The 13,186-nt window shown below is 42.5% G+C and overlaps 1 protein-coding gene across 6 annotated transcripts in view; it reads left to right on the top strand.

Annotated features, from left to right (window-relative positions):
* Window positions 1-13,144, top strand: part of MIDEAS (mitotic deacetylase associated SANT domain protein) — a 61,914-nt gene extending 48,770 nt beyond the window's left edge. For 4 of the 6 annotated variants that reach the window (XM_064462412.1, XM_064462409.1, XM_064462410.1 and 1 more), the window contains 6 exons: window positions 131-206; window positions 1,373-1,461; window positions 2,602-2,751; window positions 2,946-3,113; window positions 3,521-3,720; window positions 4,956-6,769. In XM_064462412.1, coding sequence (XP_064318482.1) covers window positions 131-206; window positions 1,373-1,461; window positions 2,602-2,751; window positions 2,946-3,113; window positions 3,521-3,720; window positions 4,956-5,175 — 903 coding nt within the window. In that variant the 3' untranslated portion in view covers window positions 5,176-6,769. Of the gene's footprint in view, window positions 1-130; window positions 207-1,372; window positions 1,462-2,601; window positions 2,752-2,945; window positions 3,114-3,520; window positions 3,725-4,955; window positions 6,770-11,374 lie in introns of those variants that run through there. The other 2 variants (XR_010374709.1, XM_064462413.1) reach the window with 2 other exon arrangements.
* The last annotated feature ends 42 nt before the right edge of the window (window positions 13,145-13,186 follow it).

The following is a 13,186-nucleotide window of genomic DNA, read 5'->3' as shown; positions in this document are numbered from 1 at the left end:
CCCAAATGTTAAACTGTGCTATGATTCTTTTCCGTTAGCTTGCCAGAAAGGAGAGCGTTAACAATTGCCCGATGTTTGTTTTAAATACCCCAAACATTAATTTAAATTGCTTTATTTGTGTTTATCCTAGGGAGCTTTGACCAAACTGCTGTTGCAGAGGCCAGTACGATTGCCTACCCACCCTTTGGCAGATTATCACTACACAGGTTTGTTAATTGGAATAACTCTGTGCTGCCGGTCTATCGTAAAGGAATTTTTCTATTCTTTTCTACTCTCTTGGGGAACTTTGTAGCATTACATAAGATTAGAAGACCACTCTTTTCTCTGGTAAATCAAATGATGCCTTGCCAGGAATTTTGCCTATGTGAATTATGACACTTATAATGAAAACAGCACTGCATCTCTCAGAACATGTGTACGTGTGTGTTCTGATTTCCTTCATGGGGAAAAGGGAATGTGATCCCTTACACTAAGTCACAGAGAGTGCAGAAAGATAGCTTGTACATACAAGAAAGGCTGTGGTAACCTCAGAACCACAGCCTCTTTCACAGGGATTTCCAGGGTGGAGTTAAGAGGGGGTTTTATGGGAAGAGTTTTCAAGCTTGCTAAAGAAAGCTCGGCTGACTATTGATGCCTGTCAATGTTTCTGCAAAATTTAACTGGCATAAACTGCCTTTGTAGACTTGACATAATTAGAAAATAGTCAGCCCTATGACACTAACTTCAGTGACCCAGAGTGACCCTAGCCACCTGAAAGACCTGATGTAAGGTGGTAGAGACAATCTGATAGCTGGTGCCACAGAGCATAGAAATGACATTTCTTCATTATTACACGCTCCTACTATAACGGTTGGGAAAGATTACTTGAGTAATATCTATAAGTCAGGAGGCAATTCCAAAATGTGTTTATTATTAGATGCAAGGGTGCCAGGATAGTAGGAATATTTGAGATGTAATAAATCTTCAAGTACAGTGGAATGCTGCTGAAAGAGATCCTGTTCTCCTGCCCCATCATTTCCCCTGTATGAAATCTAATGAGTGGACAACCACAAAGTGTGTCTATTCACCTTGCTGTTTTGTTGGAAAACATCTTAGTTCATCCAATTGGCTGGTTTTTGCAAGCTGAACTGAGTTAACCTGTGGTGATTAGTACTAGGTGTAACACAAAGGAAGTGATGAGAGGAGGGCTGAAGTGGAGTGGGAGAGGAGGATATAACAGCACTCTGTAGTTACAGTGGATTAGGTGTAATGAGAGACTCCACCTTTGCGTGTGTGTATTGGTCTTATTTAAGGTGAACACGAAGAAAAAGTATGTAGAAGCGTAAACATTTGCAATTACAAGGGTTTTGGTTACAACTTTTCTTTTCTACAGGATCAGACAAGTGGAAAGTTGCTGAAAAAAAACTTTTCAACAAAGGCATTGCAATCTACAAGAAAGACTTTTTCTTGGTCCAAAAGCTTGTAAGTTACTTTTTTCTAATGACAGCAATGATATATTCTTACATGCTTGAGTATGTAATACAGGGAGTTCAATCTTGATTTTTCTGAAACCTCAGTATTGAACATGAAGTCCTGCACTCAAAAGATTTCATTTTTAGCATCCAGTACAGCATAAAACCTTGCTAGAGAGCTAGAACAATAGTGTTTGTTTTGCTGTTGTTGCTTATTTAACTCTTGTACTCACAACCTTACTTCCATTAGTCCACACTGCAGATATCACTTCTACAGGGCATATTTATAGAGCACTGGAAATGTTCCAGTACGGCTTAAATGGCTTGCTTATAAAACTAAATAAAAACACATCCTTGCTGCGGATGAAAAAGACCAAAGAAGGATACATGAATGATGCATCCTTTAGGATCTCTCCAGTTTTCTGCGACAATTGTAGTAAAAATTATCATTCCCATCTATTTTAGTGAGGTGTGACACTTTAGCAGGGGCAAAATCATTGAAGGAGACTGCAGAACCAGGAGCTGCATGCATATTTCCAGAATAAATTCCCAAAAGGCATTTCAGTTGCAAAATCCCAGAGGCTAAGAATATATGCCAAAACTTCCAGAAAAAAAATCCCTGATAGAAAGTATGTAGAATGTCACAGGTCTGTACTGATAATTGTCTCCCACCATATGTGTATGAAATGCATGTGGCCAAAATGGGAAAGGGCTGCAAACCTTCTTTTCCATTTTTGGATCGGTATTCTGGTCTGGTCTTCTCTGAAGTGCTGCTGGAAAATAAAGCTCCCCCCCTAAAACTGAAAGGCTGCTCTCAAGCCTGACAGCTTAGCTGGAATGTTTCGGAGGCTGAGAGGTGCATTAAGCTTACAAAGAGCCAGGTTCTGTTGCCTTTACACTGACCAGCTTTTCTCTGGAAAGTTGATCCCGTAGTTCTCAATGAATAACAGTGGCAATAGGGGATGGGCTGTGGATTGGGGCGTACGGGAGAATATGACGCAGAAAAGAAGGCTTTAACAGCAGTTGTGGTGGAATGGAGACTACTGGAGAAAGAAAAATACAAAGTGTATTTATTGCACCTTTAGTAATTAATCATAAGCCTTCTTAAAATCATGTAATCCATTGGACTTTTCTGTTTTTTAAACACCAGATAAAAACCAAAACAGTGGCTCAGTGTGTGGAATTCTACTACACGTACAAAAAACAGGTGAAAATTGGTCGGAATGGGACCTTAATCTTTGGGGACATTGATGGTGCTAATGAGAAGTCTATGAAAGATGAAGCTGAAGTTGACATCAAGGTAACTTCCTAAATTTCCCTCACCTCTTTCAGGCTGTGATGTGATGTCTGTTGTCTCATTTGCTGGTAAAATCAAAAGTAGTAACGAGCTGGTCATTGTGGAGGAGTCCAGACTCACAAACTTGTGTCCTGTGGCACATAATGGCATTTACTTACAGACCCCAAAATTAACAGTTCCTTTATCTTCTGGTGAAGAGTTCCCATAGGTTTGCACGTGTTCTTCCTCTCAGAAGGGACACTTACAGTGAAGAACAGGGGCATGTGGAGGAGGAGGAAGAGGAGGAAGAAGAGGAGGCAGAGGAAGGGTTAGATAACAGAAAGAGCACAGTTCCTCTCAAAAATGAACAGACACTACAAGATGGTGTAACAGTAAGTGCTGCGTTGTGCATGTTGTGCTTTTTATGCCACCTTCACTCTGCAACTAGTTTAGAAATTACCAGGTGGACAGTTCGAGATGTAAAAGGTTTCCACCTCTAATTTTATCTTAGAGCAAGAGATGGGGCTGAGGTAGCTTAGAGTATTACTAATAACAAGACTGTGTGCTGTCGTGGGAGAACTGGGATGAGTAAGGGAAAAAAAACTAGTATAATTCATTGTGGTTGGTGCACACATAGGACCATGATGAGAAATGTCCTGAAAATATCCTGAAGAGTTTTTTGTTAAATAAAATCTTGGTTTGAATAAACGAAGCCCAGGAGCTCAACTATTGTTTTACTTCAGATGGTGGGTTTAAGTTTCAGTCTGCCTTAACTGTTTCCCTCTCTCCAAAGGCTAATGATGCCAATATGAGGAGTCAGGAGGCAACTGTCACAGGCAGAATTGGAAGGAAGCCAAGGGAGACAACAGTGAAGCCTCGAAAGCCAATTACTGCTCCAGTGCAGAGGAGGAAGCGGAAACAAAAGATAAAATCAGATGCTACCAGTAAAACTCAGAACACAGAAAACACATTTCCATGTAAAAAATGTGGCAGGTAAGAGCAACTCTGCTTCCAGCAATAGTCACAGCATTGCAGCAGGGCATCTCCTGTGGAAGCTTATCCTCAAATGAGCTTTCCTTCTGTTTAGGCCAGAGACACTGGCAATAATTTTAATGACTTATTACCCCACTATTTTAGGGGGGTTGCAAGGTAATTGCAGATTAGGGGCTTTTACATACACTGGTATTAAGATACTACTATTTGGATAATTACCTGCTGCTGACTGTTTTTCCTTGAATGGAGTGGGACACCACCTGCATTTCAACTGTGTGCAGTATTTGGTGATAAGCTGCTCTTACAAACAGCTGCTGTATTGCCCCTCTGTAATGCCTATGTTTTTGTAACAAGTAATTTCTATGTATTTGGTAGTTCACATCTTAAGAACATGGTATAGGCTTACTTAGGAACAGTGGTAGAGAAATACAAGGCACCAAGCTAGGAGATGGCAAGAAAATGCAATCTATGTCTCGTTACATCACCAGGGGTGTTGACAGATTCCTGCCATGGCTGGGACTTAGCAGGTGCTGCCAAGGTGCCCTGTCCCTGTGGCCTCGGGAGCATGTGGCACTGGAAAGGGCTGTGCTGTGTTAAGTTAGGCCCAGGGATTTGGTCCTGGCCTCTGACAAGGGAGAAGCAGGCAAGGATTCTTAATGGGGTCTAAACTTCTGACATTTGGTGCCAAATCCAAACAGTTAATGGCAAGAGATGGAGGAATAGATCATAGAAGTGCAAAGTTAGGAGGAAATAGCTCAAGTGTTTCTCAGGAGGAAATAGCTTAAGCGTTTCTAGCTCTGTGGACAAGGCTCAGGAGTGGCATTTGGCTGTTGTTCGCCTCTGTGTTTATTGAATTTTTGCAGCATGGAGGGGAATGCCTGAACACCAGGGCCCTGCTGTGTTAAGCAGCATGTGTGTATCTCAGATAGTAACACTGCCCCTCTAAATTTAGAAAATCTAAGAGCTGAATGAGAGATAAGATGAAATGGCTGTATTAATAAATGAAGTGAATGGTGTGAGGGTGCTCAGGATTTCCTGCAACCTCTTCTTCACCTAGTGGTGGCACACGCTGAGTCAGAAGTGGTGTTTGGCATTGCAATAGAGCATCTATAGCAATGTGAGTTCCTGTGCCAAAGCTCACAGACCTGAGGCGGGAGCAGCAGAAGCTCTTTAGGAGAATTAATGAAGGAGGCTGTAAGAGAGACCAGTGCTAATGTACATGTGTGCTTCTTCAGGGTGTTTTACAAGGTGAAGAGCCGCAGTGCTCACATGAAAAGCCACGCGGAGCAGGAAAAGAAGGCGGCTGCACTGAAGCAGCAAGAGAGAGAGGAGGCAGCAGCAGTGGCAGCAGCAGCAGCAGCCCACAGCCAGGCCCGGCAGGAAGAGAGCAGCGAGAGCGGGAGCAGCACCAGTGGAAGCAGCAGTGTGAGCTCAGATGAAGATGGAGAAATATAGCAGCAGACCAGAAGTGGAGGGAGTAGCAAGGCTGGACCCAACCTCCCTCATGGTGGTCTCACTTTTTTTGCTTGCACTTTTCTTACCTGAACCATCAGGTCTCAGTTTCAGTGCTGCCATTTCCTCACACCACATGTTCCACATCACCTTGCCAGTACTGACCAAGCCGGAATGGTGGATTAAAAGTTTTGTTTCAAATTGGATTTTTTTTTTTTTAAACAAATAAGACTTCTATTCTATTTATACCTGAGGTACACAATAGAACAGTGTCACCTGCAGTGGAAGTAAGTTCTCTCTTGGGTCAGTCAGACCTTTCTTTTTGTGCTTGTCAGGAATCATGATAACAGGACTCTTGGATATAAAGGTTTCCAGACTGGAGCAAGAAAACGGTGCTCTGCTCTGAGATAAGTGTATCCAGTTACTGTGACACTGGTGATTTCTAAATGTTTCTTTTCTCAGCAAGTTCTCCTTCCTATTACGCTTTCCTCCCTTTATTTCTGAGCGTCTATTCAGGCAGTCAAGAGGTTTTGTGGAAAGATGGTGTGAACATTTTTCCTCTGCTTCACAAAAATGAAAAGTGGGATGAGCAAGACTCTCCCTTTTGAGAGGAAGCTTTATTTTTCAAAAGGAAGCCTTAGCTGGTTTGTTTTATGCCATTAAGAATGCAGCAATGGATATAAAAACATCCTGTGGGATTAGAGTAGCCACAGGCCTTGTGGATTGTCTCATCTTGGAAAACAAAATAGTCTGCCTTTGATTAACTTAATGGAAAGTAGTCTGGGCTTCACAAGTGCAATTTGAAATGAAAACTGCTGGTTTTGGCTTTGCATAAATGGGATCACGTTTGTTTAGTGAAAATGAACCAAGACCACCTCGTGCGCTGGATTGTGTGCACCTCAGAGATGAGAGGAATGGACTCTCATCTCCAGCAGCCTCCTTAAATCCCTCTGTGAATGGCGCTTACCTCTAAACACATCCGTTTCTTTCTTGCGGCAGCCCTCATTTATTCTTTGAAATTGCCATCGAGAGCTTGTATGGTGGGGCACTGTCAGACAGTGCGCATGTGCAGGAGGAGCTTGTCACTTATTTCCATACCAGCGGCTGGACAGCCCTGCCTGCTGCGTTGTCCTGCCGCGAGCCTTGCCCTTTGCTGAAAGGCTGACTCTTCCTTCAGAACTGACACGTGCTAATAGCCCAAAAAGTCTAGCCACCAAAAGCCTGCTGGTGAGAGAGAGCTGTGTGGTAAAGTGGTCCAGGTGACATAGATGGTCGATTTGCACAGGATTGTTCTGTACATCTTTGTAGCTCATGTTTATCATTATTTCATAAAGATGCAAAGAATTGGATCACTTCCTTGTGCTTTATGGCTGGCTGGTCCCAGCCCTGTACCCTGGCTGCCCAGCTCCCTCCTTCCAGCCCATGCTCGGAAGCACCAGTGCTGACCCTCAGCTTTCTGGGTGCTGGCACTGCGTGCGCTGCTTCAGTGCTGCAATGCCAAAGGAGACGATGGCTCCCGTGTTCCCAAGCAGGGATCCAAGGGGGGGGTCGTTGCACCTGAACTACAGTGTGTTCCTGACTGGCTGATCTCTTTTTTTTTTTTTTTTAAAAAATCTTGACCCTTCAAGCTGCTAAATTCCAGGTTAACTATGGAAAGTGGCTCTAGCTCCAGCGTGCATATGGCAGTCTCTTCCTGCCCCATGGTTCTGTGCAACCATGATTGCTTCGCTCTAAGTCTGGGAGGCTGGGTGTTGTACCACATTTGCTTTGACATATATATGCCTTTGGATAGAATCCTTTATCTTAATAGCAGAAAAAGTTACTACTCTTAGAAAATAAGCAGGAGTATTGTTAAGGACTGCACTTTTTTCAGTGTTGACACTTTTGCCTTTAAGAATTCAATTTTCTGCCAAAGTTCTATTTTTTTAATTCCTAACAAAATTAGGCTTCCTTTCAGCATTTGGATAACTGTTCCATGTCACTACAGGCACAGGTCTTGTTGACTAACAAGGCTGTGGAAGCAGATGGCATGTCACGAACTGTTAAAATAATTCAAAAACTGCAAAGAACTAAAAGCTACTAATCTTTAAGAAGTTGAAGCAAATTAGTCTTCCTACTAAGAGTTTCAGTGTTGATCTGTTATCTTTTTTTCTTTTGTAAATTGGAGAAAGTGCTTGTCTACCATTATCCTAGGGCCCTTGGAGAGAACGAAAGCTTTAGGAGACTGTGCCAGGACAGGCAGTAGGTGAAACAGCTGGACCACATGGCCCACTTGTGTAGTACTGGGATCAATTCCAGTAAAAAGCAATGATGCAATTAAAGTTCTGAAGTGTGTTTCTGGGAAGTTATCAATAGTTTCCAGATCTTCAGAACTGCAGGGCAGGGCAACAGTTCAGAAACAAGCAGGGATTGTGAGTATTATCTAAAAAGGATTTCAAGTAATGTAGAAATTGTTATACTGTTGTAATGAATGCGTTTGCCAGGAGTACTAGTGTTGCAGCAGCGTAACGGTGTACGGTTACTTAACAGAGACTGGGAAGGCCTAGAAACACATAACAAAGAAACGGAGGTAGAGGTGGGACTGGCACACGTTGGGAAATACGGCAAAAATGAAGGTGTGTGGTTTGGTTTGGGTTTTTTTTTTTTTAATTGGCAAGGAGATCTCACTAAATTTGAGAATTCAAATAAGGTTAATCAAACTGTCTTAGTAAAATGCTTTCACTGTCTTTGGTAAAACAGTGCAAAATTGATCAGTATGTAATCCTTTAGGAAGAAACAGACTGCTCATATTGGGACAAACCAAAGCTTTGTCTAGCTCTGGGTCTTGTTTTTGTCAGCAGCCAGGAGCAGATGCCTAGGAAAAAGCGAGGGGTAGGATGGACCAGCGGGTATCGTTCCAGCTAGAAAATAGGATGTTAAACTAGAACGCGGTGTGTTCTCTGGTAAGGCAAATCTGCAGAGAAGTTTGTACTGAAAGGTGCTGTTTTTCTGCCCATAAGGAGATCAGGACGTTTTGCTGCCTTTTACTCCTCTGCTCTGTGTGTCACCTGCGTGTACTCTGGTATTTTTAGTGTCTGGAAGTATGCCTGGGTGATAATGAGCAAACATGGCCCCCAGGAGTTCTCAAGCTTGAAGTAGTTTTAGATGTGGCATAGCAAATGGTGACAAACAACTGGTCAGGTGAAATAAAGTATAAAGATTCAGGGAGGAAATCATGAGATTGCTTTAAGTACCAATTTAATCTTCCTTCAGATACAGTGATGGTTGAATGGAAGCACTGTTAGTCTTCCAAAGACCAGATCTTTAATGGAATCTCCCTATTTCAGGAAAATTATATGAGAGTTTTTTCTTTTATCAAGGGTAAGGCATTGAGGTGTGCTGCTAAGAACAAATCCAAGATTTTCTTTAATTGCACAAAAATGGTGTGTGCCTTACACACTGCATCCAGTACCAGCTGTTTCCCGCCAACACCCTGCTGTGGTGGAAGTAGAACAGGAGCAGGAGGGCATGATACAGAGAGGGCTGTCACTGGAAGAAAATCAGAAAAGGGCTTTTTCTGAGGATAATCTCTAACAGCTGTGGGTTAGCATGGCTGACCAAAATCAGGTGAATGTTCCAAGTATGTGGCATCCAATGGGAAGCGTTTCTGAGCATGTTTACGTATTGCTGGTAGCCACCAGAGGACCCCTTTTCTGACATGGTAATAAGTAAAAATGCTCCTCCGAGTGTCTTGTTTTAAAAACAAACGAGTAAAACCAAACCTGCTGCCCACTCGCTTACGGTAGCGGTTTAGAATTGATCCTACACCTGATTTAGACCCTGCCTGCTAACAAGAGTTGGCAGAGGATTGTTTTAATAAAACAAACCAACCAGCCCCCGCTTGCTGTGGACAAAGCATTTAAGCTGAATTTGTCTGTTCTGGGATGAATTCTGTTACTTTTCTTAGTGGGTGAAAAAAATCACTTCAGTGACTTTTTACTGCGGCACAGTGTTAATTTAAGGCTGTGTTGTTCCAATTATTATTTTAAAAAAAAAAGATTCTTCTCTACTTTCTGTTGCTTTGTCTGTTTTAAAACCTTATGTTCATTGTTTACCATCATTTAAAGGCCTATTTACAGATCCCCAATTAGCATAAGGGTTTTCTGTTAATTTAGAAAAACGCCAGTAGGTGCTCAGTCACTGAGTTTGAACAAGGCATCTCTTTGCTTCAGCTGTCTTCTGTGGGAACAAATACAACATTTAAAGACTGCAGTTCTGTGAATGTGTGCTAATAAACTTGCCTTTCACAGCATGAGATCGGGCTCCAGGCGGTCACGTACCCAGTAGGCAGGTGGCTGTGTTTCAAAACCATTACTGATTTGAGTCTTGATGCCAGCGTTGGGCGTTGTGGAGGTGCAGCAGTCGATCACATTTTTGCCCTCACTGCGTACTTCTGCCCTTCTGCCTGCATTGTCTGTCCTTTACGGCTGGATTCAGTCTTTCGGGTTTGCAGTCTGCGTGGGGTAGCATCTCAGCTTTGTAAGGCTCTGTGTGTATATAGTTACTAGATACATGCATGCACTTGTGAAGCATATCTGATACAGCTACGGGTGTTTTGCAGTCTAGCTGCAAGAACAACTACTCTGCATTTTAATTTATTTGCTGTTTTTTTCCATTTACTGATAGAGGTAATGCTATCTGAGAGAACTCAACTCTGTAAGCTGAAGGCCTACAGAATTTCAATTGACTGAGCAGGACCTTGGGATTTTGCTAGCTAGGACCAGGTAGGAATACAGTGGTTAAAGGCAGGGCAAAGATAGAAACTCTAAAGCTTAAAGGTAACTCATCTGTTAATCCCATACTAGAGATGTAACGTGAAGTCCAAATGAGCTAAAAACCCCTCAGGTGTATCAAACTGAGGTTTTCGGTCACTTTTGTCATTGCAACAAGCTTAGATTAAAACCAACAATCAAAAAAAGTGTTTCCTAAACCACAAGGGGTGAGCTTTCTCACTCTGGGCAACTACACATTTCTTAATTCTTTTTCAGGCAGTCCCTAGGGACTAGAAAGTCCCTATCTGTACATATCCGAGTTTGAGATAGATGGGAGTAGGGAGGGCTGTGGCCATAAAGTCTTGTCTGCTTTCCTACAGTGGCACTTTTAGTCCAATGATTACCTCTGCCAGAAACCTTACTCTAAACCACATTTTCCCACACAAACTTTCTCCCTGTTTTATCTTCTGGTGTATGTCTGAAAGTTCATAAAGCTTTAAGGAGACAGAGAAGCAGTGTCTACAAACCAGGTTTGATTTTTGCGGGGGTGAGTTTCTATGTAAACTCGTCACTTGGGTTCAGCTGCTTTACTTGCTCATTCTCTCCTGTGTCAAATGTTAGGAAGACACACACTTTGAATCCCCAGCTGTCGTAGGACTTTTCTTTCCAAGACTAGGATTCCACTGACAGCTGAGCCTTGAAAAAAAAAAAAAACCCTTAACTTCTCCAGAATAGAAGACAACGTATATTTTTATAGAAATGTATATTTTAAAAACCAGTTTCCTGCAGCTTCTCCTCATCCATTTTTTTCCCCCCCTCGTAGTTCAGATTTGATATAAACTTTTTTGTGTTCGTTCTTTTTACGTTCTGTTTCCAAATTTGTAGTCGAAGCCTTGGTGTACTGTACAGGAGCAGTCGGCCTTTGTAATTACTGTATAAATGCTTTATAGTAAAGTATATTACTTTTATTTTAACAAGTGAGCAGACACTTCCTTTTGTGTGTTTGCTGCCTAGGGCACCTTTTAAGACTGTTACATGTTTAAAATGTACATATATAAATATATTTACCTGTTGCTGTACAGTTGTGATAGACTGGACTGAATTTATTTTTTGTGTGCTTTTTTATAAAATATTAATACACTAAAGGAAATCTTGCTGATGTGATTGTAATGTACTATGTAACTTATTTACTTAATATCATCTATATATCTAAAAAACCTTTTATTAAATGAGGCTTTAAAAAAGTTTCATAGCGGAGTTTTTTGACAGCATGAGGGAGCGGCTGGGGGCTTTGGGGTGAGGGTGACTGTGATGCCTTCCTGCACTGGAAGTGGTTATGAGTTCTTTTAGCCAGCCTGCTCTCATCATACCCCCCTCTGTGTTCTCACTAGCAATTCTCGAGGCCGTTTCTCAATGTAAACTTCTCCTGTGCTGTGTTTTGTGTCTTGTAGCCAAGAAGATAACGGGCGGATGCAGCTTCAGTTGCTTTACGGCAGTGGTGAGAGCATGTGTGTCCCAGCCCAAGCCGCGCGCGGTCCCAGGCGGCCAGCAACAACCGTGAGGGCGTGTTAGATTTGTGGGAATGGTTCTAAGTTGGCTTCTGCGCTGTGAAAGAGGCCAGCTGGGTTCTGGTGCTGCCTGAAGCAAATACAAAGGCAGGGCAGAGTAACTTGGTACCTGAGGGGCCTGGATCAAATCTGAATTCCTGGATGCCTGTGGCTGGGACAGAAAGTAGAGACTGGAAATCTAGAGCTGGATAAAGAATTAACCTTTTCCTGCTGTTTAGTAGCTGAATCTGCTGGTTGTAGAAACAATGACTGCAGATGCAAATCATACTGCATCATATTTTTCAACGGTAGAGTTTAAAAAAAAGTTTTAGTAAGTACTCTCTTAAAGGCACTTGTCTGTTCCCTGAATCTACAGAGGGGCTTTAAAGCCTATTTTATTATACAGCATTAACCTGTTTCCTCTTGCAGTAGCTAGATCTCTTGCTGTGGATTTTCAATATGAATATGCTTCCATCCATCTTCAAAACAAAGGTTCATTCTGTTTTGGTAGTTAAATCTTTTCAGTGTACCAGGCTACTGTTTCTCACACATATGGGTGTGAAGTCTTTAAAAACTGCAAATGTTTCACTACATGAAGCAGATGGTAGAAACATGTATCAGTGCCTGACTGGCCGCCTCCTCAATTCCAGCTAGAAGCTAACGCACACCGGTTTTCTTTTTAGTTGCTCATTTATACTGACAAATTTACATTTCAACATCCTGGGCAAAGCTGGAAGAAGGAGGACTCAGCCCAAGACATTAAACTGCTTTTTTCAGCCCTTGCTTTACTCAGCTCCTGTGGATGTGGCTGTTGACCAGCAAAAGCGTTTGGAGAAGTAGGTGGTGTTTTGCTCAGTGGGAAAAAGAGCCAGGGAACGGGGAAGCCTTCGCTTCAGCTAGCAGCCTGCGACACTGCTTAAGGCTTTAAATACCCCCTGCCAAAGCCAGCTGGCCCAAGTGCTGGAGGTTGACTGCCTGGCACTAAAGCTGTGGTGCCACACACGCAAGCCTTGCATGACCAAAAAAGTCACAAGTTTTGGGTGTTTTAATTTTCATCTTTTTTTTTTTTTTAATTGGAGGATCCAAGCCCAAGCTTCTGGAAGTTATTTCAGCTACTGAAAGAGGCCTTACTGATCACTAAAGTGCTTTATAAGTGTTGAGATAGTGGTAGTGTGGGGAATTCCGCAGTAATTCCTTACATGTTTTTTAAATAGCATTACAGTGTCCTTGCCAGGGCGCTGTTGTCATTAGTGAGCCTGACCAGCCCCAGTGCGGGGGGAAGCTTGTTCTTTCTATCTGAGTTTTGAAAACTTCAGCCTTCAAGAGCCAGCATCACTGAAATGTCATTTTATTACTTCAGTTTTGTTAATCAATTAACCTCTTGTCCTGGTTTAATGGAATTGATAGTTAACAGAACTTTAATTTGCTTTGAATTTGTAATTTTGTATTGAAGAAAGACTAGCCCTTTATTTAACTGGGAAAACATAATCCAGGAGTGCAGCACAGACTGGGATCCACCTGGCTGGAGAGCAGCTCTGTGGAAAGGGACCTGGGGGTCCTGGTGGACAGGAAGCTCAACATGAGCCAACAGTGGCTGCTGCGGCCAAGAAGGCCAACAGGATGCTGGGTTGCATCAAAAAGGGCATCGCCAGCACAGATAAAGAGGTCATCATCCCGCTCTACTCAGTGCTGGTCAGGCCACACCTGGAGTACTGT

Source organism: Phalacrocorax carbo, chromosome 10 (genome assembly GCF_963921805.1).
Source record: "Phalacrocorax carbo chromosome 10, bPhaCar2.1, whole genome shotgun sequence".
NCBI lineage: Eukaryota > Metazoa > Chordata > Aves > Suliformes > Phalacrocoracidae > Phalacrocorax > Phalacrocorax carbo.
The sequence above is the reverse complement of the archived record's forward strand: the minus strand, read 5'-3'. Positions and strand labels throughout refer to the sequence as shown.